General features: G+C 46.0%; 8 protein-coding genes across 8 annotated transcripts; 4 read left to right on the top strand and 4 right to left on the bottom strand.

Moving 5' to 3' along the window:
• Positions 1-1,328: 1,328 nt before the first annotated feature.
• N7495_004736 (putative NRPS-like enzyme) lies at positions 1,329-3,761 on the bottom strand (the record flags this gene model as incomplete). Its single annotated transcript, XM_057207387.1, has 2 exons — positions 1,329-3,170; positions 3,237-3,761. The coding sequence occupies 2 exons, from the start codon at positions 3,759-3,761 to the stop codon at positions 1,329-1,331; spliced, it is 2,367 nt and encodes a 788-aa protein (XP_057065067.1).
• A 1,461-nt stretch (positions 3,762-5,222) lies between these two features.
• N7495_004735 (MFS transporter) lies at positions 5,223-6,906 on the top strand (the record flags this gene model as incomplete). The annotated part of the gene is made up of 7 exons (XM_057207386.1): positions 5,223-5,243; positions 5,290-5,325; positions 5,401-5,458; positions 5,514-5,573; positions 5,629-5,914; positions 5,961-6,058; positions 6,110-6,906. The coding sequence occupies 7 exons, from the start codon at positions 5,223-5,225 to the stop codon at positions 6,904-6,906; spliced, it is 1,356 nt and encodes a 451-aa protein (XP_057065066.1).
• Positions 6,907-7,751: 845 nt separating this feature from the next.
• On the bottom strand, positions 7,752-8,909 carry N7495_004734 (sugar phosphate isomerase/epimerase family protein; the record flags this gene model as incomplete). Its single annotated transcript, XM_057207385.1, has 1 exon — positions 7,752-8,909. One exon carries the CDS (start codon positions 8,907-8,909, stop codon positions 7,752-7,754), a length of 1,158 nt encoding a protein of 385 aa, XP_057065065.1.
• Positions 8,910-9,792: 883 nt separating this feature from the next.
• On the top strand, positions 9,793-12,423 carry N7495_004733 (Concanavalin A-like lectin/glucanases superfamily; the record flags this gene model as incomplete). The annotated part of the gene is made up of 4 exons (XM_057207384.1): positions 9,793-10,170; positions 10,219-10,521; positions 10,569-10,927; positions 10,983-12,423. The coding sequence occupies 4 exons, from the start codon at positions 9,793-9,795 to the stop codon at positions 12,421-12,423; spliced, it is 2,481 nt and encodes an 826-aa protein (XP_057065064.1).
• Positions 12,424-13,507: 1,084 nt separating this feature from the next.
• Positions 13,508-13,855, top strand: N7495_004732 (uncharacterized protein; the record flags this gene model as incomplete). The annotated part of the gene is made up of 3 exons (XM_057207383.1): positions 13,508-13,588; positions 13,649-13,747; positions 13,832-13,855. 3 exons carry the CDS (start codon positions 13,508-13,510, stop codon positions 13,853-13,855), a joined length of 204 nt encoding a protein of 67 aa, XP_057065063.1.
• A 971-nt stretch (positions 13,856-14,826) lies between these two features.
• btgE (putative cell wall glucanase (Scw11)) lies at positions 14,827-16,587 on the bottom strand (the record flags this gene model as incomplete). The annotated part of the gene is made up of 1 exon (XM_057207382.1): positions 14,827-16,587. The coding sequence occupies one exon, from the start codon at positions 16,585-16,587 to the stop codon at positions 14,827-14,829; it is 1,761 nt and encodes a 586-aa protein (XP_057065062.1).
• Positions 16,588-20,736: 4,149 nt separating this feature from the next.
• N7495_004730 (uncharacterized protein) lies at positions 20,737-21,033 on the top strand (the record flags this gene model as incomplete). Its single annotated transcript, XM_057207381.1, has 2 exons — positions 20,737-20,808; positions 20,893-21,033. 2 exons carry the CDS (start codon positions 20,737-20,739, stop codon positions 21,031-21,033), a joined length of 213 nt encoding a protein of 70 aa, XP_057065061.1.
• A 1,158-nt stretch (positions 21,034-22,191) lies between these two features.
• coaT (acetyl-CoA hydrolase ACH1) lies at positions 22,192-23,933 on the bottom strand (the record flags this gene model as incomplete). Its single annotated transcript, XM_057207380.1, has 3 exons — positions 22,192-23,385; positions 23,489-23,729; positions 23,791-23,933. 3 exons carry the CDS (start codon positions 23,931-23,933, stop codon positions 22,192-22,194), a joined length of 1,578 nt encoding a protein of 525 aa, XP_057065060.1.
• Positions 23,934-25,265: the final 1,332 nt, after the last annotated feature.

The raw sequence follows: 25,265 nt of genomic DNA, 5'->3' as shown, positions 1-25,265 counted from the left end.
AACAAAACATTTGAGGCATCTTGCGACCCATGGTATCTTTCCGCCAAAAAGCTCTAGCTCCCGTACACCTAGTGTTATAGAGTTTATTAAAGAACACTGGATGGTATGTCCAGTCAAAGAACATGCTGATGAACCAATGTGTGGAATTTGGTTTGTCGATCAGCCTGCCTTTCGACGCCACTTTCGTGCTCAACACCCTGGTTGTTTTCTTAATCCAACCAAGAAACGTAAGAACGCGATCGAAAAGCTTATGGGTGCAACAATGATAAAGCATTGGTGCTTTTTAGTGACTGGAGAACAGCTGAGTTTATCAACGAACCTGGACGGGGGGCAACTACTAGTCTTATTGGGTTTTTATTGTGATATCCTTGAGTATCTTGCGATAAATAACCCAGCATTCGCTGCTATATATGGTCATCAATTCCATCGACCAGCAACACGTTCTCAGCCATTCCATCTTATACGGTCTGCTTTAACAGGCCCTGCAGCACCTCCAGTAGCTGTTGTTATAGCTCCAGCAGGGGAGCTGCGCAAGCTGCTAATGGTAATAGAGGTGATGATGATGATGATGATGGCGATTATGATGGCGATGATGATTAAACTGAGTTTCAAGATGTTACTAAGTAGACAATAAAAAGAAATAAGAGCAAGATAATCTCTAAATCAAAAAGATAATGTTATCTGAAAACAGGGTTATGACCACAGTTCGATTGTTTTAGCCTATTGGATTTGTTGCCCCGAAAGTGATCAACAATCTTGGAATTCAAAGGTACGATGAAATACTTGGTCATAATATTTGCCTAATCAGTTGATGGATGATTTCCTAACTAACTAGGGTAAAGAATCGGCTGATTCCAAGAAAATGAATCCATCTTTTTTTATTTACCTTCCTAAATAGGTAAAGACTAGTAAGATGACTAAGATTTGCGGTCAACCGCAAATCGCAACCGCAAGTCCTAAAATTTGCGATTTAACATCCCTAAATCTATTCTTTTTATTCGATGCCGAGCGATAGTTAAAGTTTCTAGGGGTAGGCCCAGATAGCTTTGTTGAATATCTGATGACTTGGATAGAAAAGTGAGATTTATGATTGTTTGAACCAAAAAATAGGCAGGCTTCATCATAACAATACATGAATTCTGAATTGTGCTAGTTTCCACGGCTTGTAACGTAAAAAAGCTGGAGGAAGTACAAACAAATATGAGTAGTGAATAGAGCAGATTTCGTAGGCTTTCTCGAATAGGTACATTTCTGCATACACCAAACATAAAGGAAAAGATCAAAGACGGAAGCCGAGAAGAATAACAGCACATGATGGAAGATCGACTTCACTTTTTCATATACCATTTTTGAGCAATTTGATGCAGCTTTCGGCGATCAAGCTTGTTTGACCTTGTGCGAGGTATTCGGTCAACAAGAAGAAACAAGCTAGGCATCATATGTATTGGCAGGGTGTTCTTGACTTCGGATTGCATTGAATTCATCAATTCATGTACTCGGACACGACTGGTAATTGGAAGGAATGTCATTTCTTGGTCAGGGATACTGGCGACCAAATTTGTTGGGTTTTCAGCAAGATAAACAAAAGCCACCAAGATGGGGTCATCGACGCCATCAACCTCGCCGAGCATGTCAACGATGACAAAATCTCCTGGCGAGAGTGTCTTTCGAAGGACATACTCGACTTCAGTCGACTCTACACGGCTACCGTTCAGTTTTAGCAACGTATCCTTTCGGCCCATGTGCTCCACTGTGCCATCGTGATGGTATCGACCGAGATCACCAGACCGATAGATCCGAGAGGTTGAGGCTCGCGACGGATGAAGATCAGCAATCCACTGGGGAACTTGACTCAGGAAACCCACACCAGGCTTCTGGCAGACATCATCCAAGTACCCACGGGAGAGATGAGGCCCTTCAATCAAGATCTCGCCAACAACGCCCACGGGAACGGGCCGATCAGGGCAGGAAGGGTTAGCAATCCAAATTGCACCGCTACCGGACTTACCCACGATGGCATTACGGCCTGCTTTGGGATTATCGTTGTAGGCGCAGAAAGTAGCGGCCTCACCCATCCCGTACTGGTTAGCAAGCTTCACATGGGGTCCCCATTTCATGAGCAAATCATTTGACATGGGTTCGCCGCCTACGCAGAGTAGCTTCAGCGATGGAACATCGTGGGGACCGAGCTGCATAGCGATCGTTGGGGTCATGAAACTCATGTTAGCCTTCATGCTGTTAATATTTGAGATCATAGCGCGAAGTGTTTTCTCTGGTGTGGGAACACAGCAGCAGCCACCAGCAGCCAAGGCTGTAAGGTAGTCATTGTTGCTGATATCAAAAGCATAATCATCAAACTGGAACACGCGGCTATGGCGGTCCAGGCCGAAAACCTTATTGTAGTCCTTGATCGCTGTGGCGTAAGATCTATGTTCTTGAATGATACCCTTAGGCGCTCCCGTGGATCCACTTGTGAATAGAATCAAGCAGGCATTTCCGGGTTGCACAGAGGGACACACCACTCCACTAGCCTTAGGGAGGTCTTTGAGCATATTTCCAGAGATTGATATCACGTTTGGCACGAGAGAAGTGAATTTTGACACATATTCAGGGGACGTGAGCATGATCTTAGCTTCCACACGACTGACAACCGAGTCAAGGAAGATGGGAGGATCACTAGCATCGATGGAAATGTACGCACCGCCAGCTTTCAAAATTGCCAGGCGAGCAACAATGGCCCAGGTTGATTTCTCAAAACAGCTGAGTACGAATGTCTCCGGACCAACACCTTTGCCAGTCAAACAGAGAGCGAGTCGAGATGTGAGATCATCTAACTCTCTGTAAGTTAGGTTTCCATCCCACGAACAAATGGCAGGAGCGTCGGGGTTCAGTCGGGCGTGCTCAAGCGCCATATCATGTAGCAGGACCTCGTTGGAGTCTGAAACCTCCTTTGTAAACTTTTGCAAGAGAATGAGATCAAGGTCAGAACATAAGTTCAGGGTTTCCAAAGTGATTTCGGGAGATTGGTGTATCGAAGCGACTGCTTTGTTGAAGCTGTGGAGAAGACTTGTAGCGAAGTGTTTAGAAATCTCAGGCGAAGAGAAAGTAAGGCTTGTGTACAGTGTGCCATTTTCGCTTGACACGTTCAGCATCAACTTTGGCTCGGGGATCTAGAAAGACTATATATTAATATTTTCCTTTCAGCAAAGTAGACCACCCCAGGACATATGCCATACCATTAAGCTAGCCTTGTGCGAAACTAGAGGGCCACTAGTATAGCGGATGGCAGAGGTGAGGAAATTATTCTGCTTATCTGGTGCTGGTCCGCTGTCTGCATCAATTGTTCTTAAGCCAGCCTTCACACGACAGAAGTTGAAAACAACATCTTTTAGCTGACGCTCCCCGGCAAATTCAATAACATGGGAATCGGTTCCTGGCTGAAGTGTGTCATCAATATAGCAAGCATTTGACCCAGCGTCAAATCTGAGGTACATAGCTCTAACAGGAGAGAAACAATGCACTACAAGTAGCCAACAGAAATCGAGAATTACTTCGATGTCCACCATCTTAGCTAACTCAGGATCCAAGTGCTCCAAATATTGAGATTTCGCAGCCTCCACAATGTGAGATGCATCTAGAGTGATTGGAAGCTTGACAACTTCCTTTGGGATCGAATTTGTAGATTTTGTTGAGAGTCTAGGGTTGGTAGAGATAGCAAGGACATCACGAGAGACATCGTGCTTAACAGTTGTGATTGCCATGGTCATACAGGTGGAATCGGAATTGTTTATTGGAATCTGAAAAGAACCTCGGACTGCGTTTCATCGACCATTAAAATTTCATGAGGGAAGAATGGGTCCTCGGAAATCGTGGGGAAATAAATAGAACTAGAGCTATTCCTATGGAGTACACCGTACTTTGAGAAATCCACATATTGAGGCCATTTAGGGGGACGCCCATACCGGGGTTGAGCTTACATTTGCTGCATTGATGGCGTAGCTTCATGCATGATATTTCATTAATACTCCAAGGGTGTATTTAATAGGTCATTTGAGGTAAGAGACGGATATACCACGGCCTGAAAGCTGCCGCCCAAGTGGGGAGCTCCAATCCGAAAGGCTAGCTCGGGTATTGTACATTGAAAATATTTCAAAGCTATTCATTGATTGAACACACTTCTAATTGGTCGATTTTGATACAATAATGTATCCATAGATATCAATTGGATCCTCGTAGTCAGCGCTTCATACCTTATTAGTCGTACCCTCGCTGACGGCTGTAATAGAGAGGACTACAATGTAGTAACTAAAGACGACCAACAAGAACAAAGAGTATCAGTGAATGTAGCTGATGATTGTCCGAATACGATTGTTGGGGATTGACAACCTTGGAGCATCGAATGAGGCCCTCGTGTTTTTACTCTATATCCCTGTTTTGCAATGTTCTGATTAATGGGGAGCTGATACTATGGCATCAATTTGATAGTTAAAACACGAAAAATGCCTAAATCGCAAACTGTAGCCAAATCTAAACTAGCTTCAAATGCAGATCCATACGTATACATGGGTCCGAAGGTCTCGGTAGTGGATGTTTATCCAATCCAAAGACTAGAGGTAGCGTGGCGTCAAATCTCGGCTGAACTGCGGGGTCTGGACAATCATAGATCATAATGGCGAATGTCACATGTGTAAAAGCCTTGGAAATGAGGCAAATATGCAGATTTCAAACTTACGAACCAAGTACCAAGATGGAGACATACGAGCTTGAAATATGAGTGGCTCGTGTCAATTTCAATAATTCCTGGCTTTCTTTCAGCCTTGGAAAGACTGTTTGACACATGCAATGCTGACATGCATATGAATATGGATGGTTCGAGATGTAAAGTTCCTGCATGTGGGCTTTTCAGGGATTATACAGTTGGCATACACAAATTGTATGTCCTCAAATCCTAGCCATATGTCTCAGCTAATTATAATCCATGTTTACTGATCACAATAGTCCATTTTGTCATCGTAGCCGATCTTCTCGAGTTCCTAATAGTTTCCCTTCCCCTAGACAATTGGATCAGATCGGGATTTTTCTCTTGGTGATTTTTTGCTTTCCTTTGGACTTGTCTACGACAAGGCCGAAGAAGTTTTGCAGTCATCATAATTGCTGAAAGGATGTTTGGAAAGATCTTGTCCCGTAAAACAAGATCATCTGATACGTTCGTGCTAGTAGCAATGTGCTTTGCATTGTTCACTGTGAGTTGTGCTTCAATGGATATATTGATTCGTCATCGACTAATAGATATTTTTGTGGCAGGATACATTCGTCTACGGCATGGTATTTATCCCCAAACTAGGAGATAGCGGTGCCATTTTAGAAAAATAAACGGAGCCGCTGACATGTCCATTCCAGGTTGTGCCCATTTTACCTTCCCTTCTGATGGAGAATGGTAGCATAAAAAAAGACTCTGGTACTGACCTCTGACTGAACTGATGAATTGACAGGAGCTAACTGATCATGACTAGTCCAACAATGGATATCGCTACTATTGGCAAGCTACGGCGGTGCTCTTCTCATTGGATCCCGTGAGTCTATACTCAGTTTCTTTATTATTCGCATACTGATGAGCATGTGCTATAGCCGTGGTAGGATATCTCTGTGACAAGTATCGCGCGCGGAAAGCACCATTGATCTTCGGTTTTATCGCCATCGTCCTCGCTACCCTTCTCTTCATCTTCTCCCGCCAGCCAATGCTTCTTCTTGTAGCCCGAGTTTGTCAGGGGTTATCAGGTGCGGTTGTGGGCGTTTTGGGCCTCAGTATGATTGCCGAAACAGCCACTCCAGAACACTTGCCAGCATATATGGCTTTTGGATCAGCTTCATTAACCTGGGGAATGTTCTGTGGCCCGATGGCTGGTGGTGTACTGTAAGTTTCATCCTCTATTCTATGAAATAAACGTCTAACATGTCAGATTTGCGAAATTTGGCACGGCTGGTGCCTTTGGATTCCCAATTGCGCTCTTGATTGTAGATATCATTCTACGACTATTGATTCTCGAGGAGGACCAAGGTTAGTCAGCTCTTGAGGCGCATAGTTTCGCGTGCTAACAGAAGCATTCAGATGTGAGCACAGATGCTGAAAGCTGTTTCGAGTCCGATTATCCACAGGAGGCTGCTCCTCTTCTGAAAGGAGATATTCCAGGTGGTGATTCATTACGTCTTTCCTACTTCATGAATACAACATTTCTGGGCCTCATGCTTTCAGTTCTCGTGATTTCCTCCGTTTTATCGGCATATGAATCAGTAAATCCAGCCCCTCAGTTTATTCCTACTCAGCTGACCGAGATGCAGACACTACCTCTGTATGTCATGAAAACATACCACTGGACTAGCATTGGTGCGGGATTCGTATTCCTCCCCGTCACGATACCTTCATTTCTCAGTATCTCAGTCGTCCATTATACGAGACATTTCAAGCCGCGGAATATTGTCCTGACCGGTTTTCTTCTCATGGTTGTACCTACAATAGCCCTGCGGTGGACGCATACCAATACGATCAAACATGAGGTTATCCTGGTGTGCCTGCTCTTCGTGATTGGGATGTGCATGACGACTGTTCAGGCAATCACAATGGGGGACGTCCCTCACGCGGTCCAGAAAATCACCGACCTTCACGGAATCAGCGACGAGAGTAGCGGTCAGGGGCGAGCCTACGCATTTTGCAACATGGCGTTCGCAGCTGGTCAGGCGGTCGGGCCGGTGCTTGGTGGGCTTGCAAAGCATAAACTTGGATGGGGGTTCATGACAATGCTCTTAGCATTTTTGTGTTTGATTGCTGGCATCCTGTCTTATTTTTCCACATCGGCGACTCCGGCCAATTCTCAGGCCAATTCTCAGACCAACGAGGACCCCTATTGAAAACATGGATACTCGAGACAAATTTCAAGTAAATTTTACCGACGTGATTGTTTGGGATATATAAAGATTCTTTCCCATTTTGCTATATGAAAAACCGGCTATTTTGTACATCAATGTTGGTGATAAATCAAAAACTCAATACAAAAGTAGGTTAGACCCGACCCGACCCGACCCGACCCGACCCGACCCGACCCGACCCGAAAAAGAACCTTGAATCTTTCAATGCGAACTCATAATTAATTATGAAGGTGATTATAGAACCACTCCTCGCCTACTATGACCACAGATGATATCAAAATAGAATACCTTATAGATCAGCCAAAGCGCTCGTATAGGAAAGTGACATTCTTCAACCCCTTACTCTTACAGCCCCCGCTCTTGAAGGTCGGGGTAATGATTGACATCCAGTCCGCCACCCAAGCACCCATGCACATTACCTGAGGTACTTTGTATGTATGGAATCAGGCTGCGGCATCGGCCGAATTGTGATTTGACAGGGGACAATCCCCCGTATTTTCCTTGCTTTTCTTTTCTTCATACCGAATATACCGATAGGTAGCCTGTACTATCTTACAAAATCTCTATTCAGAATGGACCACTAAAGATTGTTCTGATTGTCAGGGATTCTGCGATAGGGCTTGGAACTTGGTACCGAAAAACGAACGAGCCCCGACATAACATTGAAAGGTGACCGACTGCAGTTATTCGTAATATTTCATACTGATAATTAGAAGGCCTGGATTCAACTGAGACATCTAAAGACTTCTAAGGTAGTAACAAATTTGAACATAGCGGGCTCACATCCCCAGTCATCTAGTCAGCAGTCCACGCGATGAATTCCGAAGTTATTTGACAGTAGTTTTGTTGTACTCTGAGGCCAACTTCCTAAATTCTGCCGGTCTTTCATATTCTCTCAAAGAAGGGATATCCCCAGCAGCACTAATAGTGATCTGAGCCTTTTGATTCTGCATTCTCAGACATAGTTGTTGCCAGGATAGTTCTGCCCTTTCTGCATGCTGCGCCGGTGTAAGTGGATCACTGTCCGCCAATGTGCGTGAGAAGACCTCGTACGCAAGGTATCCCGTCCAACCAAGATCTAGAATAGCACGGACAATTTCAATGACGGGTAGATATCCTCCTCGGTCCTCTTCACAAAGGAAGAGCCGACAGTTGCGAGACCAGCCAAGGCGACTAGGCTGACCTTCAATGTAGAAAGGATGACCTGGACCAAGTGGCTGGCTGAGGCGCTCTCCATCGGCTATCTGGACGATAAATACCCTAGAAATATCGAGGCTAGTGTACATACGGCGCAATGAGGAGTGGAATGTGGCCTCGGCCGATTGGACGCGGCCATCGTCTGACGTGGGATCGGCATAGATAGCACCGGCGATGTTGAACGTGTCGAGGGCGAGGCCTAGATTGGGTCGATCGACCCCCTGGACAATCTCCCACGATTTTTCCCATGTGTTAACGTGGGTTCCCCACGCGAGGGCCTCGTAGGCAAATTTGATGGCTGGCTCGTGGCGGGCGCCTCGAGCGGCCAGTTCGCGGAGGTCATCGATGATGATGTCGAGATCACCGGTTGTCTGAGGGAGGCCGGTCTGAGGGTCTGCAGGAAGGAAGTTGGAAGGGACCAGAATTGTGTCTGCGCCAAGAATCTTGAGTGTGTCAATCCATATGGGAATGATATTGTCTAAGATGTGATCACGCTTCTGGCGATCAATAAGACCCTCGTAGAAGCGCAAAGGCTGCAAGTTGAGAACTGTGACGTTCAGATTATCACAGTGCTGGCGAACCTGATGAGCAGCAGCCAGGATGGATTCACGTGGAGCCTCAGAAGTGGCTGGTATGGAATTGATTTCTTTAGCGAGAGACTCTAGGTCATCCATGAAGACTTCAATGGCCTTGAAGCCATGTTTGGAAGCTTTGCCAATTTTGTCAAGAATATTGTGAAAATTGCACGACCCAAGGGAGACCGTGGTGATAGCTGGTTTACACTCCATTTGAAAAACCTATGAAAGCTGACAATAGAATTATCAATCAAAGCCCAGATTCAAGAGAACATACTAAGACTATAAAGGCAAAGTGCACAGCATCAGTTACACCCAACCTTGCCCAACCTCGTATCCATGGTATACGTATGTATTATTCATGCATATTCAGATCGACATGCATCTTCCTAGTAAGTCACGCCAAAAAGGAGAGCTCACACGGTTTACGTGGATAGATCCAGAGATCGGCTAAGTTCGTGTAGGTTATGACTGGGCCTCGCCACCTAGTCAGTCGTAATTCCTTTTTTCTGTTTTGTTTGTTATACAACGTAGATATGATATCGACTTGCACAGCTGAGACAATTAGTGCTCACCCCTGCATCAAGCAGCGATCATGCAAGCCTAGGAGGTTGGCTGACCTCATAACATCAATAATTAGCAGCAGCAGGATAATGTAGACTGCATATATAGTGCTCAAAATGATAATGTGTCAAGGTATGCCACCAACACATGCACACCAGAGCTCTAGTTATCCACTTTCTTGCATGCATATTTACCATGCGACCAGCTGCAAGGGAGTCTTGGGAACTGATAGCTCATCAGGTATTATTACCTTTCTATTACTGGACTCTCAGAAATACAGCATTTCCTCGGTTCAGCCAGCCTCGGGAGATGATCCGAAGTCTGAAACCTGCATACTTGACGAAATCTGACGCTGAAATGCTCGTCAAGTGGCACCTAGTGTTCATATAAATAGTGCAACTCATTCTTTCAAACTTATCGGCAGTGTATGCATTTTTTCAATCGTTTTCCTTACCGTCATCAAAATCAAAATCAAAATCAAAGCACATCACGACGACCTTCTGTCACCAACTTGCACACAAAATTCGCCAAGATGGCCAAGTCTAAGCTCGAACAGACGACCGCGAAGGATTTCAAGTATTTTCCCATCAAGGGGATTCCTGTGAACTCTGCCGCTGGTGGCGAATTGGGTTTTGATACTGAGGTCCCCATCCGGCAAAACATCGACTCATGGAGTAAAAATCCTGCTAATGACAAGCAAGTCACTCTATTCGTCTTGGCCTTGAAGCTTTTCCAAGAGCTCGATCCTGCAGACCGAGACTCGTACTTCCAGATTGCCGGCATTCATGGGCAGCCTAACGTACCTTGGGATGAACCAATCGATAGCGCAGATGCCTTGAACAAAGGATACTGTACTCATAACAACATCTTGTTCCCGGTTTGGCATCGTGCGTACCTTGCACTCTACGAGGTATAATATTTCAATACGCACAATAAAAGCACTTACTGACAGGCTTAGCAACGAATTTGGGAGATCATGATCAAGAAGGTAGTTCCCCAGTTCACTAAGGACCGGGCCAGTTGGGAAGCTGCCGCCCAGACCTGGCGACTTCCATTTTGGGACTGGGGTATCTCTTCCTCGGTGCCCGACCTGTGCAAGTATCCCATCTTTGTTGTGCCGGCATATGATGGCAAGGGTGTAAGGAGTATAAACAACCCGTTGTTCCAGTTCCATATGCCGACCGATCAGCCCATGTCGACTGCTGGTGTTGATAACTTCAAGGACCCGTGGGTTCCGAATAATAAAGGAGAAATTCTTTTTGTAAGTCTCAAATCTCCACTCATATTAGCCCCGACTAACGGAGTTAGTTCGGTGAATGTATTGGCACAAGTCGCTGGCCTCAAGAGGGCGATAACGCCTCTGGAAGTGCGGCGTGGAAGCTCGGTGTAGTGAACAACTACAAAGTCCAGGATGCTCTGAAGAAGCCCTCATGGTTGGATGATTCACCTTACGGTCAGCCTGCAGAGATGGTATTCCGTCTGCTCACTATTCCCATGGAATATTCGACGTTTGCAACCACTGCTCAACTGTCTGGGGACGTCAAGAATGACAACAACCTCGAGTACATTCATAACAACATCCACGGTTGGGTAGGAGGTGATTTCAATGGACACATGTCTCAGATTCCAGTCGCAACGTTCGATCCTATTTTCTGGCTTCATCATTGGTAAGTATATTCAAACGCGTTTTCAATCAGTTAGCAAGACTGATGAATATACCAGTAATATCGATCGCCTGTTTGCTTTATGGCAGGGAAAGAACCCCGACAAGTGGTTTGAGGAACTCGAGGGGGACAAGGTCAACAAATTTTTCCAGGAGATCATCGGTATGGATATTGGTGACAAAATAACCGAGAACACCAAGCTACGGCCGTTCCACAAGGACGTTGATGGAACTGTAATGACACCTGTCGATGTCCGCTTCCCTTACAGCCTTGGTTACACATACCCTGAGTTACAGACATGGAAGTACGACCCTCCAGGCTATAGCGCCAGTGGCTTTATCCAGGACCTCAACAAAAGCATCAACGATCTTTACGGGTTGTCCAGAAAAGAGCTGATTGATGCTTCCTCTGCCCTCAAAGGAGTTGAGTACAATGAGGACGGGACCAAATCTCTGGACTTTTCATTAAGTATCCGTTATCGAAAATATGCCTTTGGTGGCGATCCATTTTGGATCCGAATTTTCCTCTCCCAGGATGGGAAGACGCAGAACCCAACTACAGACTTTGTCACTGAGGTGTACAACTTCAGTCAAAAGCCAGAGGAGCGTTCAGGAAAGCTGGCATGCAGTAACTGCAAGGACAACCAAACCGCGAACATCAAGTCTACTGCGAACATCTCTCTCACTCCGGTGCTGATCAGCATCATAAAGGCAGGCAAAGGTGAAGACCTGGCTAGTCTTAGCAGAGATGACGTTCTCACCTACCTCAAGGAAAGGGCGTACTGGAGAGTGTTCAAGGGAGGTGTAGAGTTGCCTCGAAACCAGCTTGACCCTCTCGACCTCGAAATCGTCGGAAGTACCAACAACTCGACCAATTTCAAGGACGCGACCAAGGCCCCTCTACTGGAGAACTTCAAAGAAGAGCCAGCTATCTCTGGAGGAGCCGACGGAGCGTTGGATCCGAAGCTCAAGCAACCCATGACAACCCCACCACCAGAGGTGCCAAATATCCCTAAGGCATCCCTGAAGCTCAACTCTTTCCTGCCATTCCCATCGGATCTGAAGACTGACAGCGTGGTGATCATCGATTCATCTAGCCTGGACATAACTCCCGTCAAGACGTCTGGTATTGACAACACCCAAGTGTGGTTCTCAGATACTAAGAGCGGAGACGGTAACATCGTCTTCTTACTCTCAATTCGCAGAGCAGAGAAGCAGATTGTCTTCAATACATGCTTGGAGAACAAATGGGGCGAAGAAGTTCGCGTTGCGCTGGAAAACAGGTTCAAGGGAACCACACCATCTATCCTCGTTCATGATCAGGGAGATGGTTACGAAGTGTTCATCGACTGGAGACACGTTGCATGGTTTGAGAAACGGGCTAAGGACAAGGTGGCACGCTCTGTGTCATACACTGTCAATGATGGACAGGCACCTGTGCTGGCTACTCAACTGAAGGTGAAGGTCTATGACTCTATGGGAGCAATGTTCCAGCATTAGGCTAGAACAATCATTATCGAGATCGGTCTGACCGGAGTCTTGAGAGTAGCAATAAACATTGGTACTTGGATTAAAACCGCTGCCTATTTTTGCCTTATCTGACAAGTTGAGGATAGTTACTTCGTCCACTTATGTATTTAGTGAGAAATAATTTGAGTCCATAATCTTCTTAGATTTCCAGGACAAGGCTGAAACTCATTGACTTAAACAACTAAATGATCCAAGACTCAAGCTTACTATGGAGTCAAAGTGGATGATTATAAATGGAAGCTGAAGATCATGAAACCCCTTTCCACCATCCTTCCGCGACTGCGCCCAGCCCTAGCAGATCAGCCCCATCAACTCCTGTAACTCGCCCCAACCCTGTCAGCCTTACTCAGAAGATGATCATATCCAACGTTAAAAATACAATCTTACATGCCAAGATACCAAGAGATTCAGCCTATCAGATCAGATTTTCAAAATCCGCCAACTCCTTCAAAAACATAGTGGATATCTATGTATAATGTAATTGATAGACTGAGTCTAACAATCTATGGTTACAGTAGTATGCAGATCAAAAAATCATCATCCAGATGTATGACACAGCCAAGCCTGCCAACAACCGGTTGCTTCTCCAATAAAAAGACGATCGCCCCCAGCCTTGCCGTGCCCCTGTAGATCTTAGATCCTACTCCAGCCTGTTTCAATTACAGTGGCAACAGCTTGACAGGTAAGACTTGATAATCAACCATGAAACTTCCAGGGATAATCTTTTCCTGTAGCTTTAAATATTCCTGTTCATCGATTTGTTTGTTATATTGTATCAATCCCGATCTACCATTCCTACGAAAAAAAATAAAAAATAGATCAAATCCATACATCCATCTTGAACACAAAAGGTATGTAATTTATCTACCCTACTTCATATGCACATGCAAACGTCCTTCCAGCGTCTTTATGTTCTGGCACCCCTCACGTCATACCAAGCATCCCTCCTAAACCTTGGAGGCTAACCGTCCAACCTCCATCAGACATCCGTTATAAAGCCCATCCTACAAACCCATTACATCCATATTCAAGCTCACCATCCCTAATCTACAAAATGCGTGCCTCAATTATCATCCTTAGCTTCCTAGCCAGCATTTCCCTCGCCATGCCCGCAGCGCTCGAGTCCTGCCAGAGCGTAAGCTATCGCTATCTATACCCGTCACCATGACGATGACAGAATTGACGAGTAAAATAGCAAAACAAGCCTTGCAAGGCCGATGCCGTATGGGGTGAAAAGTTTGCCTGCTGTGTGGGTGAATTGAGCTGTGTTACTCGTAGTGGTAGTAACAATGGTGTAAGTATCTACCGACACCCTCCCCTGCTAGGACTAGAGTCTTGGAATAAAACTTTGGAATTGCGCTAATCACTCTTTCAATAGACTTGCCAATACTCCAAGTTCTAAACATCTATGGATTGAGCTGGACCTCGGGGTATTTGCGGCAATGAGACCCAATACCTTGATGTTTTAGTCATGGAGGCTCGAGGTGGTACCTGCTGTATATAGGGTGCTACCTACCTAGGTACATGGGTACGAGGCAGGGCCTGATATTGCTTGGTATAGCGCCGGGATGAGATTTAAAAGCGGTTATTGATTCATTGTATCTAGTTGCGCTATGATGGTACATAATATTGCGATAATGCAAATCTCATTTGAAATGTCTGCATTTCATTTATGAAGCCTTTTACGAGTCATTCATAACCATAACCTGAATGATTTCGAACTTGGAACAGTCCATGGCTCAGGATGCACATGCGTAGCTGTCACTGTTCCTTATTCCAGACAGTACTCAAAACCTTTGCATCGGCAAGGGATATTGGAGTAGCCCTGTAGACCTGATAAGGTTATCGCCCTAGGTAGGGTTGGGCTTAGGAAGACTCGTTGGCGGGCAGGGCAAACTTGCCCACTTCCAGGGCTGGGTTGGTGGTATCTTCTAAGGTTGGAAGCTGATTTTCACGATTGATACAGCCGAGCACCTGCTGTGGGCGGTTACTTCAATATACACATACGTGGAAGGCGACAAAAACCACAACAATCCTACAGAAATAGCCTAATTAGGTTCGGATATTCGTGAAAAGCGTCAAATAAAGTATAAGTGTACAAGATGAGGCCAAACAAAGAAATCAGATGAGGGTGAACCAGATCAGGAACTAAAAGCGGGAAACGAAAAAGGTGTATCTACCAAATAATCGACCTCAATAATAAACAATAGAAACTAAGGAGAGCGGAAAGGGGAGAAAGTTGACAATCAACTCAATTGACTTTGACTTCAGTGTGAATAAAGTCAGGACCCCCAGTCCTGGTTAGAAATGAAAATGAAATGGAACTCCTACACATCCTCCTGTACAATAGTTTTCGAGGAAAAGCGTAATGATTTAAGACGAGGGATCGGAGAAGACGTCGGCACATCCCCAGTACCGCTCAACATCGTACGCACCGGGGTCCTTCCAGGCGTCGTTGGCGTATGAGAAGAAGACGGACTTGCCACCGACAGCCTTGGCAATGGCCTTCAAAGCGGTATCCTGGTTGGCAACACTAGGGACGGCAACACCGTTGGCGGTACCATTCATGGGCCAGCCAGTCTCAAGGTTGACAACATCCTTGTTGCAGAGGTTCTTAAGGACAGCGAACTCGCTGGTAAGGAAGGTACCGGCCTCTTCGGCGGTGGTGTCCGAGTTGAAGAAGGGGTGGAGGTTGGCACCGACGATGTCAACGACGCCGCAAAGGGTGGAGGAATATTGTTCCCAGATGTTAATGGGCTCGGCGGTGGTGACCTGGCCAGTGAAACCAGCGGCGGTGAAAGCGGACTTGGACGAAGTGATGAAGCTGGCGAGAGTGGCAGCAGAGACGTATGTGCTGGAGATAGCCTCGTTACCGACAACGATGAAGTCAACAAGGTCCCACTCAGCCCAGGCGACGATGTCGTTGACCTGCTCCTGAGCAACCGAAGTACCGGAGGCCTCGATGAACACACCGAGGATCATCTTCATGGTAAGAGTCTTGGCGGCATCACCAATGAACTCCAGGGAGCTGCAATCGGTTGAGTAGACACGGACGATGGAGAATCCCTTCTTCTTGATGAGCTTCATGTTGGAGAGGACCTCGGCCTTGGTCATGCAGGCGCCGGCGGAAGTGTAAGGAGAGAAGGTCAGACCATACGCATCCTTACCAGTGAGAGCGCCATCGGTGTAAGTGGAGGCGGTGCTGGTAGAAGCAGCAACAGTGGAGGTCTCAGACTTAGCAGTCGAGACGGCGGCAACAATGGTCGAGGTGCTGGTCGGGAGAACGGCAACAGAGATCGAGGCCAGGGTGCTGGTGCTAGTGGCAAAGGGGCAGACATAGGTATAGTCAGTCTTGGTCACAGTGATGGTAGTCTCCGGCTGAGTGTAGGTGCCGGGGGCAATGGTGGTCGGGGTGGGGTACACAAGAACAGTGTCAGCGGGAACTGTGGTGGTGGTACCGGGGACAACGGTGTAGGTGCCAGCACCGGGGCAAGTGTAGGTGGTGTACTCGATGACACTGGTCACGGTGGTGCCACTGGCCGAGGTGGTGGCATAGGGGCAGATCACTGTAGTCTCGGTCTCGACAACGGTGGTGGTCTGACCGAGGGTGTAGGTGCCAGCAGTCACCGAGGTGGTAGCGGCAGCAGCAGCAGTGGTAGACTCGGTCACAGTGATGGTGGTGGCCGGAATGGTGTAGGTTCCAGTCTCAGAGAAGCTGGTGACCGCACCAGTGGGCAGGTCCACAGACGGGGTAGTAACAGCAGCCACGGACGAAGAAGTGACACTTTCAGTGGGAGTAACAGTCACTACAGAAGTGGCAGTACTGGTTGCGTGAACAGTGCTGGTCGAGGTAGTAGTAGACTCGGGAGTCGAGGTCTGCACGATAGGCACCAGAGTGGGGGAACCGTAGTGGGTGATAACCTTGGTGATACAATCGCAAGTGTCGGCAGCGGCAGGTGCAGAGAGAGCAATGGAAGAAACAGCAGCAGACGAAGAAACGGCCACGGAGGAAGAAACAGCCACAGAGGACGATTCAGCGCGACGCTGGTGAATAGCATCATGGCGACGGTGCAAGTGACCGTCAGCCATGGCGGTGCCCACCATGGCTGCGGCGGCGATAATGGAACCCTTCATGGTGAAGAATTCGTTAAGTCACGCAAGGAAAAGAGTGCCCGCTGAACGAATGAAGCGGTGGTCAATGAGTATCGATGTGAAGAAAAGGGAAGGAGAAAAGTGGGCACGCAAGGCCTTTTTCTTTTAGGGCAGTAGGGAGTCAGAAAAGGAGTGTGGAAAGTTGGAAAGTTAGGGGGACGAAAGGAAGGAAGAGGGAAAGGGGAAATTAGAGTCAAAAGGTGGACTACGTACTAGCCCGTTCGTGTGTACGACTCCACAGATCGTGAAATTCGCTTTTACCCCTGGGCCGTTCTGTTCAAGTTCGAGTTTGTTTCGATAGTATCTGGGTCAGGCACAGTCCATCTGTAATTGGATGAAACGTCAATGGATCCACTATTTGTATGATTGTGGTTGGCCTGAGTGGTTCAGTCTATACAAAGATACGGTGTTGGGTCTGTATTGAGCTACGGTATCTAATTTGTATTGTCTCACTGGTGTCTTAAGGCTTACACCGCTTTGATCCCCTTACTCAAAGAACTTATAGTAGACTATAGATCATGTATCATAGTCCTATAGTTCTCCAGATAGTTCATAAGGCAAAACACTTTAAATTTTAGGCAATTGACAGATGCCTCACCTACATTAAGAACAGTGAAACTGCCAATTATCCACATGGCGCATCGATCTAATCAAGAATGAGAAAAGTGGCAGCAGAAGTGGAGATTAGATCAATATTCCTATTGGTCACTTTCTGCGCCTAATTTCCCGCTGCCGATCTTCTTCGTATAGAGAAACACATAAATACACATAAATACATACACTGTACTAAAAGTAAACAACTCACTTCCATTTCAAGGTTAATGATTATCGCCTAGTCTACTCCGCCTCAACTCAAAATAGTCAATTTATCAGCCTAGAGTGCTGGGGGCTTGTCCCCTAGCACTATAGACCCGTGTACCTTTACCGCTTTTTGTAAGGAGCACTATTGCCATCTTGGCGATCCCCTCAACAATCGAACTAGCCCCAGAGTCAGAATGTTCTAGACCGATTGTAACAGAGATGAAGGAAGCTGGAGGAAGAAATCTGTTTACACAGGGTAGCCTTTTACTGACAGTAATGACCGGGACTGACCGGGACTCCCGGTCCTTATGCCATTAGTACCTGGGTATGCCCAGCCATAGCGACATTTATGAACATAAACTTTGTCCCTTCCTTTGTGGAGGTCCTGTCCTCTCGCACGTTGCAGCCCCCGAAAGTGCCGGTGCTCTCACTAGTTTCGGATAATAGCACATAGCGTGGTTGATCGGGTCTAAACGGTATTGGCGTCTTTATTCTGTTTGACTCGAATAAACTTTATTCCTGCATTATTTTATACGCCCCAAAGGGGGAGGGGCAGGAGATCCTATTAATTCTGCTAGAATCCTGATAGAAATGGCGGTTTCATTTCTCTTCATGATGCGCGAAGTAAATGGTTGATCTTCGACAGTTGGGGCGCTGGGCAAGACTCTTTTTCACATCGTGCAGGCGGTCCGTGTTCTTTTTTCTTCTTGTTTTCTTTCTATTGTCTTGGCCTGGACAAAGATTGAGAGAATACGAATGGATACTCCGTATACGAATTATCCAATCCAATTCGGTGGATCTGCGGTGATCCTTGGTACTGGTTATTAATTTCTCATGGTAAGATTGTTTCGTCATCATCTACGGAGTAAGCCTCGATATTACACTATTCTCTTAGACTTTTGCTTTAGAAGCAGATCATGCTGATATTTCATCAATTGATAGACAGTTCAAGGTTTTCTGGGTTTACCTGTATTGTTACCTATTGTTTGATATCTCCAATGTCAATATTGCACCTACTCTGTGGAGTATTCCCCCCCACTACGCTGTACTCAGGGGAACCTTGGAATTTGGTTTTTAACCTTGGAAAGTGAATATGGGGTTGACAGAACAGCTAAATCAAATCTAGACCACTTACTTCTTTCGCTCTAATTCTCTTCAATTGAATCCACACTCCTAGTTACAAAGTACTTTGTAATATGTCTGCCATTGTTGGAGCAAGACTCACCGCTTATGGCAGAATAATATAATCATTTTGCCCTATTACTCCACGATAAGAGATAAGAGTGCAAAGTAGTAATTCAATCAAGATTGTTTATTCTTTATTTACTCAAGTTAGTCAGTTCAACTTGATCTTAGATTTCAATGCTCTAAGACTCATACATCCTTTACATCACTTTCGACCCAATTTTACCTATTCCTATTTGATGGACAACGATGACTTGAAGTTTTAGAGTGATTCACCCCTTTCTGGATATAAATATCCTGATCACTTCTTCACCTTTATCCTTCCCTTCCTACAGGTCTTGAACTGACTGGCTTGCGATATAGATAATATTCTAAATCTAGTTTTATCTCATCCATGAATGTCGCGGAGATATGGATCTCACGATTGTTTCGGTTATCGATCAACATGGGCGGCCTTGATCTTGCGAACACCCGCACCCCATGGCCAAGGCATACTTCCACAGCCGAACACCCCTACCACCTTTCCTCAATTGAGAAACCTATAGGGTTGCCAATTTCTACCTGTTGAGCAGCAGGATCTAGTTTCAGGAGGCGGTCAGATGGAAAGCCAAAAAAGTAAGGAGATTTTTTCCCTAATATATTCAGGCAAAAGCACTTATCAAAGAGCTCTTGGGCTGGCAGATTGAAGCCATTCGGTAAGTTACAAGTATCTACGTACCGTTTAATGATCTTGAGTATCCTAATCAGGCCGAAATGCTCATAAGAGCTTGTAAAGGCCAAATTGGATTACAAGCCTTCGAAAACGACCAGCGAAGACATCCATAAGCGCGAAAATTGCCCGAGAGCAACTTAAGAATTCCCGTACATCTACCCTACAAAATAGCTTCCTATGCCTGGTTTAATTGATGGCTATAGTCATGAGATGGTAGCTGTTGATCGGAAAAATCAACTCCGCGAAAGCTATAAGACTCATCAACTTGACAGAATACAGGGCGTAAAAGCCTATAAATTCTGTGACCAACAAGACCCGGAAGGCAAAGGCCCAGGGAAATACTTCTCCAGAGCAATTTCGGGCGCATTGAAGGTTGTCATTGGGGTTGTAAAGCCTGTAAGATTCCTTTGTGTAGGTCTGATAATAAGGCATTGTTGAGATCATTTTCATGCCGTACGCCAGCCTTTACTGTGTAGGTGAGAGATCTAAATACCATGTGATTAGATAGTAAAATGAAGCCCATTTTAGATTAGCCTCTAAGCGGTAACAACCAATAGGCCGTGCAATTCAAATTTTCGCCAAGGCGCTGATGGTTGCCATTTTGTCAGCGTAAGGATAGATAGTACGGGGTAGATAATATAACAGGTTCAAAATATTGTCCACACAACATGAACAACATTGAATCAACATCTCAAACGATATTGGAAAATCCATCCAAGGTAGTTGAGCATTGGAACTTGGTTATAACAACTTACTTTCTCAAAGCAAAAGCGAAAACTATATTACTCACAATCATCAATTTGGTCATCAGGCCTCGCAATAATCTTTTACCGCGAGGTGGGCACATACGATCATGCCACTCCACAACTGGCATGACTTCGCCCCAAACTAACCAATCCCAAGCAACGATTCCATCAGTTAATGATATGAAGCGGAAAGACTAGTTCATGCACGCGGCAAAAGTCTAATCCCCTACTGCTCCTATACTATTCTCGATGTAGTACCACACCACCCATCGTCATTATCATAACACTCCAGAATTAGCAGCCCCAATCCCCCAGACTCGACCAACCAATCACTGCAGGCATAGATCAGACAAAGATCATGTCATTTAGGGCACATCACTGAGCTAGTCACGAAAATAGTCAAATGAAAGGACTTTCACTGGTCAAGCCAACCAATTAGCTAGCACACGCCCGTCTAATTTTCGCAATGATCCTCCTCTAGCGAACTATTCATTCGGCACTCGACGAGTGTCAGGCAATCCTGGTATACAATGATACGAATTCTCCCTATTGACTAGTGTATATAAGGGTAGGAATTATTCTAGCAGTACTGTTTTCCATTCCACACTTCAATTAATCTAACAATCCGATCAACCGATCTCAAATTCCACTCTGATCTCTCCTCCTTTACGAAATCTCCAAACAACAATGTCTTCCTCTGCCAAGGACACCAAGGACTTCAAGGACCGTCAGCAAAACAACTTTGGCGCTGACCTCTGGGTCCGTGACCCTCGCGAACACCGAGTATGTATACATCCTTGAGTTTCAGTTTCGAATTGATATAGACTAACATCGATCTGATAGCACAATACTGCTGGGCGCGGTCTCTTCGCCGGTCTCCAAGATACCAAGAAGTACAACGTCGACCACGGCTGGGCGCGTCGCGAACAGGGCGAGCAACCTGGACTCATCGCCACCATCTGGCGGAGGTATGTTCTTATCTGATCCTGAATTCCGCTTTAAGTACCCTTATACTAACTTTTCCCAGATTCATAGGTCTCAACTACTCGGATCCCACTGATTAAGCGACATTCCTCTCACTGCTTACCTACATGCATGGTGCGGGTGCCAACCTTTTTTAATATCCTGGCTACCTACTGAGCTGTTTGGAACATGGTGTCTGAGATGATTTGATACTTGATTGCGCTTTTCACATCTTTATGACGGAGTTTGGGCTTGAAATTGTATATACATATTGCATAATGTCAGATAATATCTGCCACATGAATCTTGCTATTGTTTTCCAATATCTTCATCCTACCTCTGATTAGTAGTACCTAGGTAGTATATATCGTCTCTCCTTTCTTCCAAATTTGGATATTCTCTTCTGTTTGAGTGCCCAGGTAAGCCTAGGCCGCTCGATGGCGAGTCGAGGCATTTCGAGAGATAGTCTTTTAGTAGGGGTCAGATGCGGTCTTTTTAATTTTCTGAAGGTAGCATTGGCCGAGGTCTTTTGGGCGAGACACTTGTTTGGACACTTGGGTCGAAAATCAGTCGTCGCCATCCTCTAAAATCACATTCATCTATAGAAGTTTTGGGGTGTCGGCTCCTGATAATTCTCAGCGCTTTGACATTAAATGATGACCAGATGAGTAACAAGGTGAGCTAACCGTTAATTGGAAGTTCATTCACCCACTCTCATTCAATCCACTCTTGGAATGTTCCAATGAATACGGATCCGGGGATGAGGTCTGGATGTACCTGTATATGGAGCTCCCCAGGTCCAATACCTCCATTCTTCATATGTCCATTTATTGGAAGTTGACCTCGATAACCTCACAAATGCGAGTGCCTAGGTGATCTTCCAGTGCTGTCAAAATGCCAAGAATCAGCGGTGTGCCATTGCTATCAGCCTTAAACATTCAGCATCTTGAACCTGGAAACTGGACAACCTCTCTAGAGCGTTACGAGTGATCCCAAACTACCTAGGCATCCTGTGTTGGTCTTTGAAATATTGAAGTTCTCAAGTTGAAATTAAAAACGGGTAACCTCGGTATATTACCTCGGTCCCCGAACCCAGTGATGATATGTACAAGTCAAACCCTATAAACGACATTTATACGGCGGAAAAAATAAGCAGAAAAGGTAAAAGAAGACAGCGATTTACTCCCAAGAGTTAATCTTCATGGTACCCTTCTCTTGCAAATTCTGGTGCATCTTGAAAGCCTGGAACAAAAGATGAGGCTCATGGCCCATACCCTTGCGCAAACACTCGAACTCCGCACGATCAAGGTAGTCGGTCAGAATAGGCTTGTACTCGGGGTGCGCGCACTTGTCGATAATGACACGGGCGCGCTCACGCGGGGAGAGACCACGGACATCAGCAAGACCCTGCTCGGTAACGACGACGTCGAGATCGTGCTCGGTCTGATCGATGTGAGTGGCGAACGGAACGATACAGCTGACACCGGTCGGGTCGAGCTTGCTGGGTCGTGCACTGGGGGTGTGCATGATACTGTATTTGGAGTTACGGAGGAAGTCAGCTGAGCCACCGAGTCCGTTCAGCATACGCGAGCCCATGACGCAGGTGCTGTTGGCGTGGGCGTAGATGTCGACTTCGACGGGGGTGTTCATGCCGATGACGCCGAGGCGGCGGATAATCTCGGGAGAGTTGGAGACTTGCTGCGAGCGGAGGAGCAGCTTGTCGGCGTATCGGTCCCAGTTGTCGTAGAAGCGCTTGAAGCCATCGGGCGAAAAGCGGATGGAGGTGGCGGTTGCGAAGTCGAGGTTTCCGCTGTCGAAGAGGTCCAGGAAGGAGTCCTGCAGCACTTCGGTCCAGACCTTTAGGTTTTTGAAGTCGGCATTTCCCTTGCTTAGACCGCCGACGACGGCGTTGGCGATGTTGCCGATACCGGACTGGATGGGGAGGAGGTTCTTGGGCAGACGGCCGTGGTTGACTTCATGCTTGAGGAAATCAATGATGTGGGAGGCGATGGCTTGCGAACCTTCGTCTTCTGGGCTGTTGGGCTGCGTCTGATCCGCGTAGTTGGACTCGACGACTGCGACGACCTTTTCCGGGTCGACAGGGATGTAAGGGAGACCGATGCGGTCTTCCGGCGCCATGACCAGGTACGGCTTCCGTCCCGGCGGTAGGTCACTGCCTACAATATCGTGCAGGCCCTCGAATGACGGGCTGGCAGTGTTCACCTCGATAATAATCTTATCGGCCATCTGGATCAGTTCGGGGGAAGCGCCCACTGAGGCACCGGGGATAATGCCGCCATTCTCGGTGATGGCGGAAGCCTCGATAACAGCGACGTCGATGTTTTTCGTCGGCTTGTTTAGGGTGTAATAGCCCTGAAAAGCAAAAACAACAAAATATTAGCGGTCGATCCCCTTTAATTGACTTGCATTCCCCACTCGGCGGAAGGGAAAATCTACCCGCGGAATGGATACTTACATAGACCAAATCCGAAGGGAACATGCTCAGATGTTTATCAAAGAACTTGATCTGGCCGTTATTGATTCCTTTGGCAATCTCCTTTCCGACTTGATGCGGACTCCGGCGCTCGATCATGTTCAGCTTTGCCCAGCGGTTCTCAGTCTCTGCGCCGGAAGAGGCACCCACGAAGAGGGTGTACTTCAATTGACCCTCCAAGCCGTTCTTCTCAACGTGGTCTGCCAGAGCTGTAGGAACCATTCTGGAGTTTGAAATCAGTTAATTCATGTTATGCTATTCAAGGATTGGGATAGGTGGCTTACTTAGGGTATCCTACTCCGGTGAACCCAGACCAACCAATGTATGAGCCATGAGGAAACAAGTCAATGAGATCCTCAGCTTTGGCAAGCTTGTTCAGGTATGAGGGCCGGCGAACACGGCTCTTCAACAGAGCGGAAGCAGCCATCGTGGGTGTAATAAGAGAGGAGAGGTGTAAGGGAGAGAAAGGATAGTTTGCGGAGGAGGACTGAAATAAGTTGAACCCCACAGACCGTAGTTAGTTTAGGTGATCATAAAACACGGCTCCACATAAGAACGGTTCTGGAATTTCTAGCCGGAGGAATGGAAGGAAAGAAGCGGTATAATGACACGACTACTAGAAACTGATAAATAGATTATATATTATAGGTGGGCAACTTAGTTAATCAACATTGATTCAATTTCTCTGTGTTTACTGTCCTGTGCCTTCTGTTTAACCTGTTGAGTATTGAATGATACCTCATACCAATATGGTTTAGCGTCAAAATTATACCAATTCGGTTATATTTCGGCGTCGGTAATTCCTCGCCGTTTGCGGATAGATGAATGAATTAGGAAGTAATGAAACGCCGCGATCCGAATACAAGATATATAAATGAAGCAAAAGATAGAGCTCAATTAGATTCCAATTGTAGAGAAGAAGGAATAGAACGCTTCGAGACTCTTATAGTTGTCAATACTTACTAACATCAGTATAGGATCGGCCCGATGGATCTAGTGAAGCCGTTACGGGCTGTATCGGCTAAGGCGGCTCGGCCGCACGGAGCCTAACTTGGATATAGATCTATACCGAGGATATTCTGTACAATGATCTTCAACTCTTTCCCCGCAGACAGGTTGGTATACCTGATTTTCCCATGGGGTTCTAAGAAGTAGTTTTGGAAGTTCAAATTTCATATCTTTAGTTATTTAAAGGGACCTGCTACTACCACTACACGCTTTACTTAAACCACTACAGTGCCTTAAACATAATATTTTTCTTTTGTAGTGGTTATAGCAAAATTAAAAAAATATACAAATATTAGACCAGTCATTACACCGCCTTTACTAAAATTCAATTGCTACTCCGGACAACGTACACTCTTTCTGCCGCCAGTCTATCACCGCCTTTACTATCAGTCTCATTCTTGTGTTTGAATCTAAACCCATACACCATTCCGAATTCCGCTACTCTTTTTCAGATTAGCAATTAGATTGAAGAATAATCACATCCTTCTGTCCTCAAATCTAGTGTAAAGACGGTGATTGGAGAGTGTAGGTTTCCCGAATAAGAAATATACCCCGATATGCGTAGTCTCTATCACAGATCAATTTTTCTGATCACTAATATATATTCTGCCGGTTTTAATTTTACTTAAACCATCAACATGTTTTGCTATTCCCTCCGCTGTCGTATTGTGCCGTTTTAGCGTATACTAAAGTGGAGTATATTTTATAGCTATCATTGGCTAACAACTCAGACCGCTTTTATAAAATAGTA

The sequence above is a fragment of the Penicillium taxi genome, assembly GCF_028828555.1.
Source record: "Penicillium taxi strain IBT 34144 chromosome Unknown utg000003l_segment0_segment0, whole genome shotgun sequence".
Classification (NCBI taxonomy): domain Eukaryota; kingdom Fungi; phylum Ascomycota; class Eurotiomycetes; order Eurotiales; family Aspergillaceae; genus Penicillium; species Penicillium taxi.
Note: the sequence above shows the minus strand (reverse complement) of the source record. Positions and strands in the feature narration are given on the sequence as shown.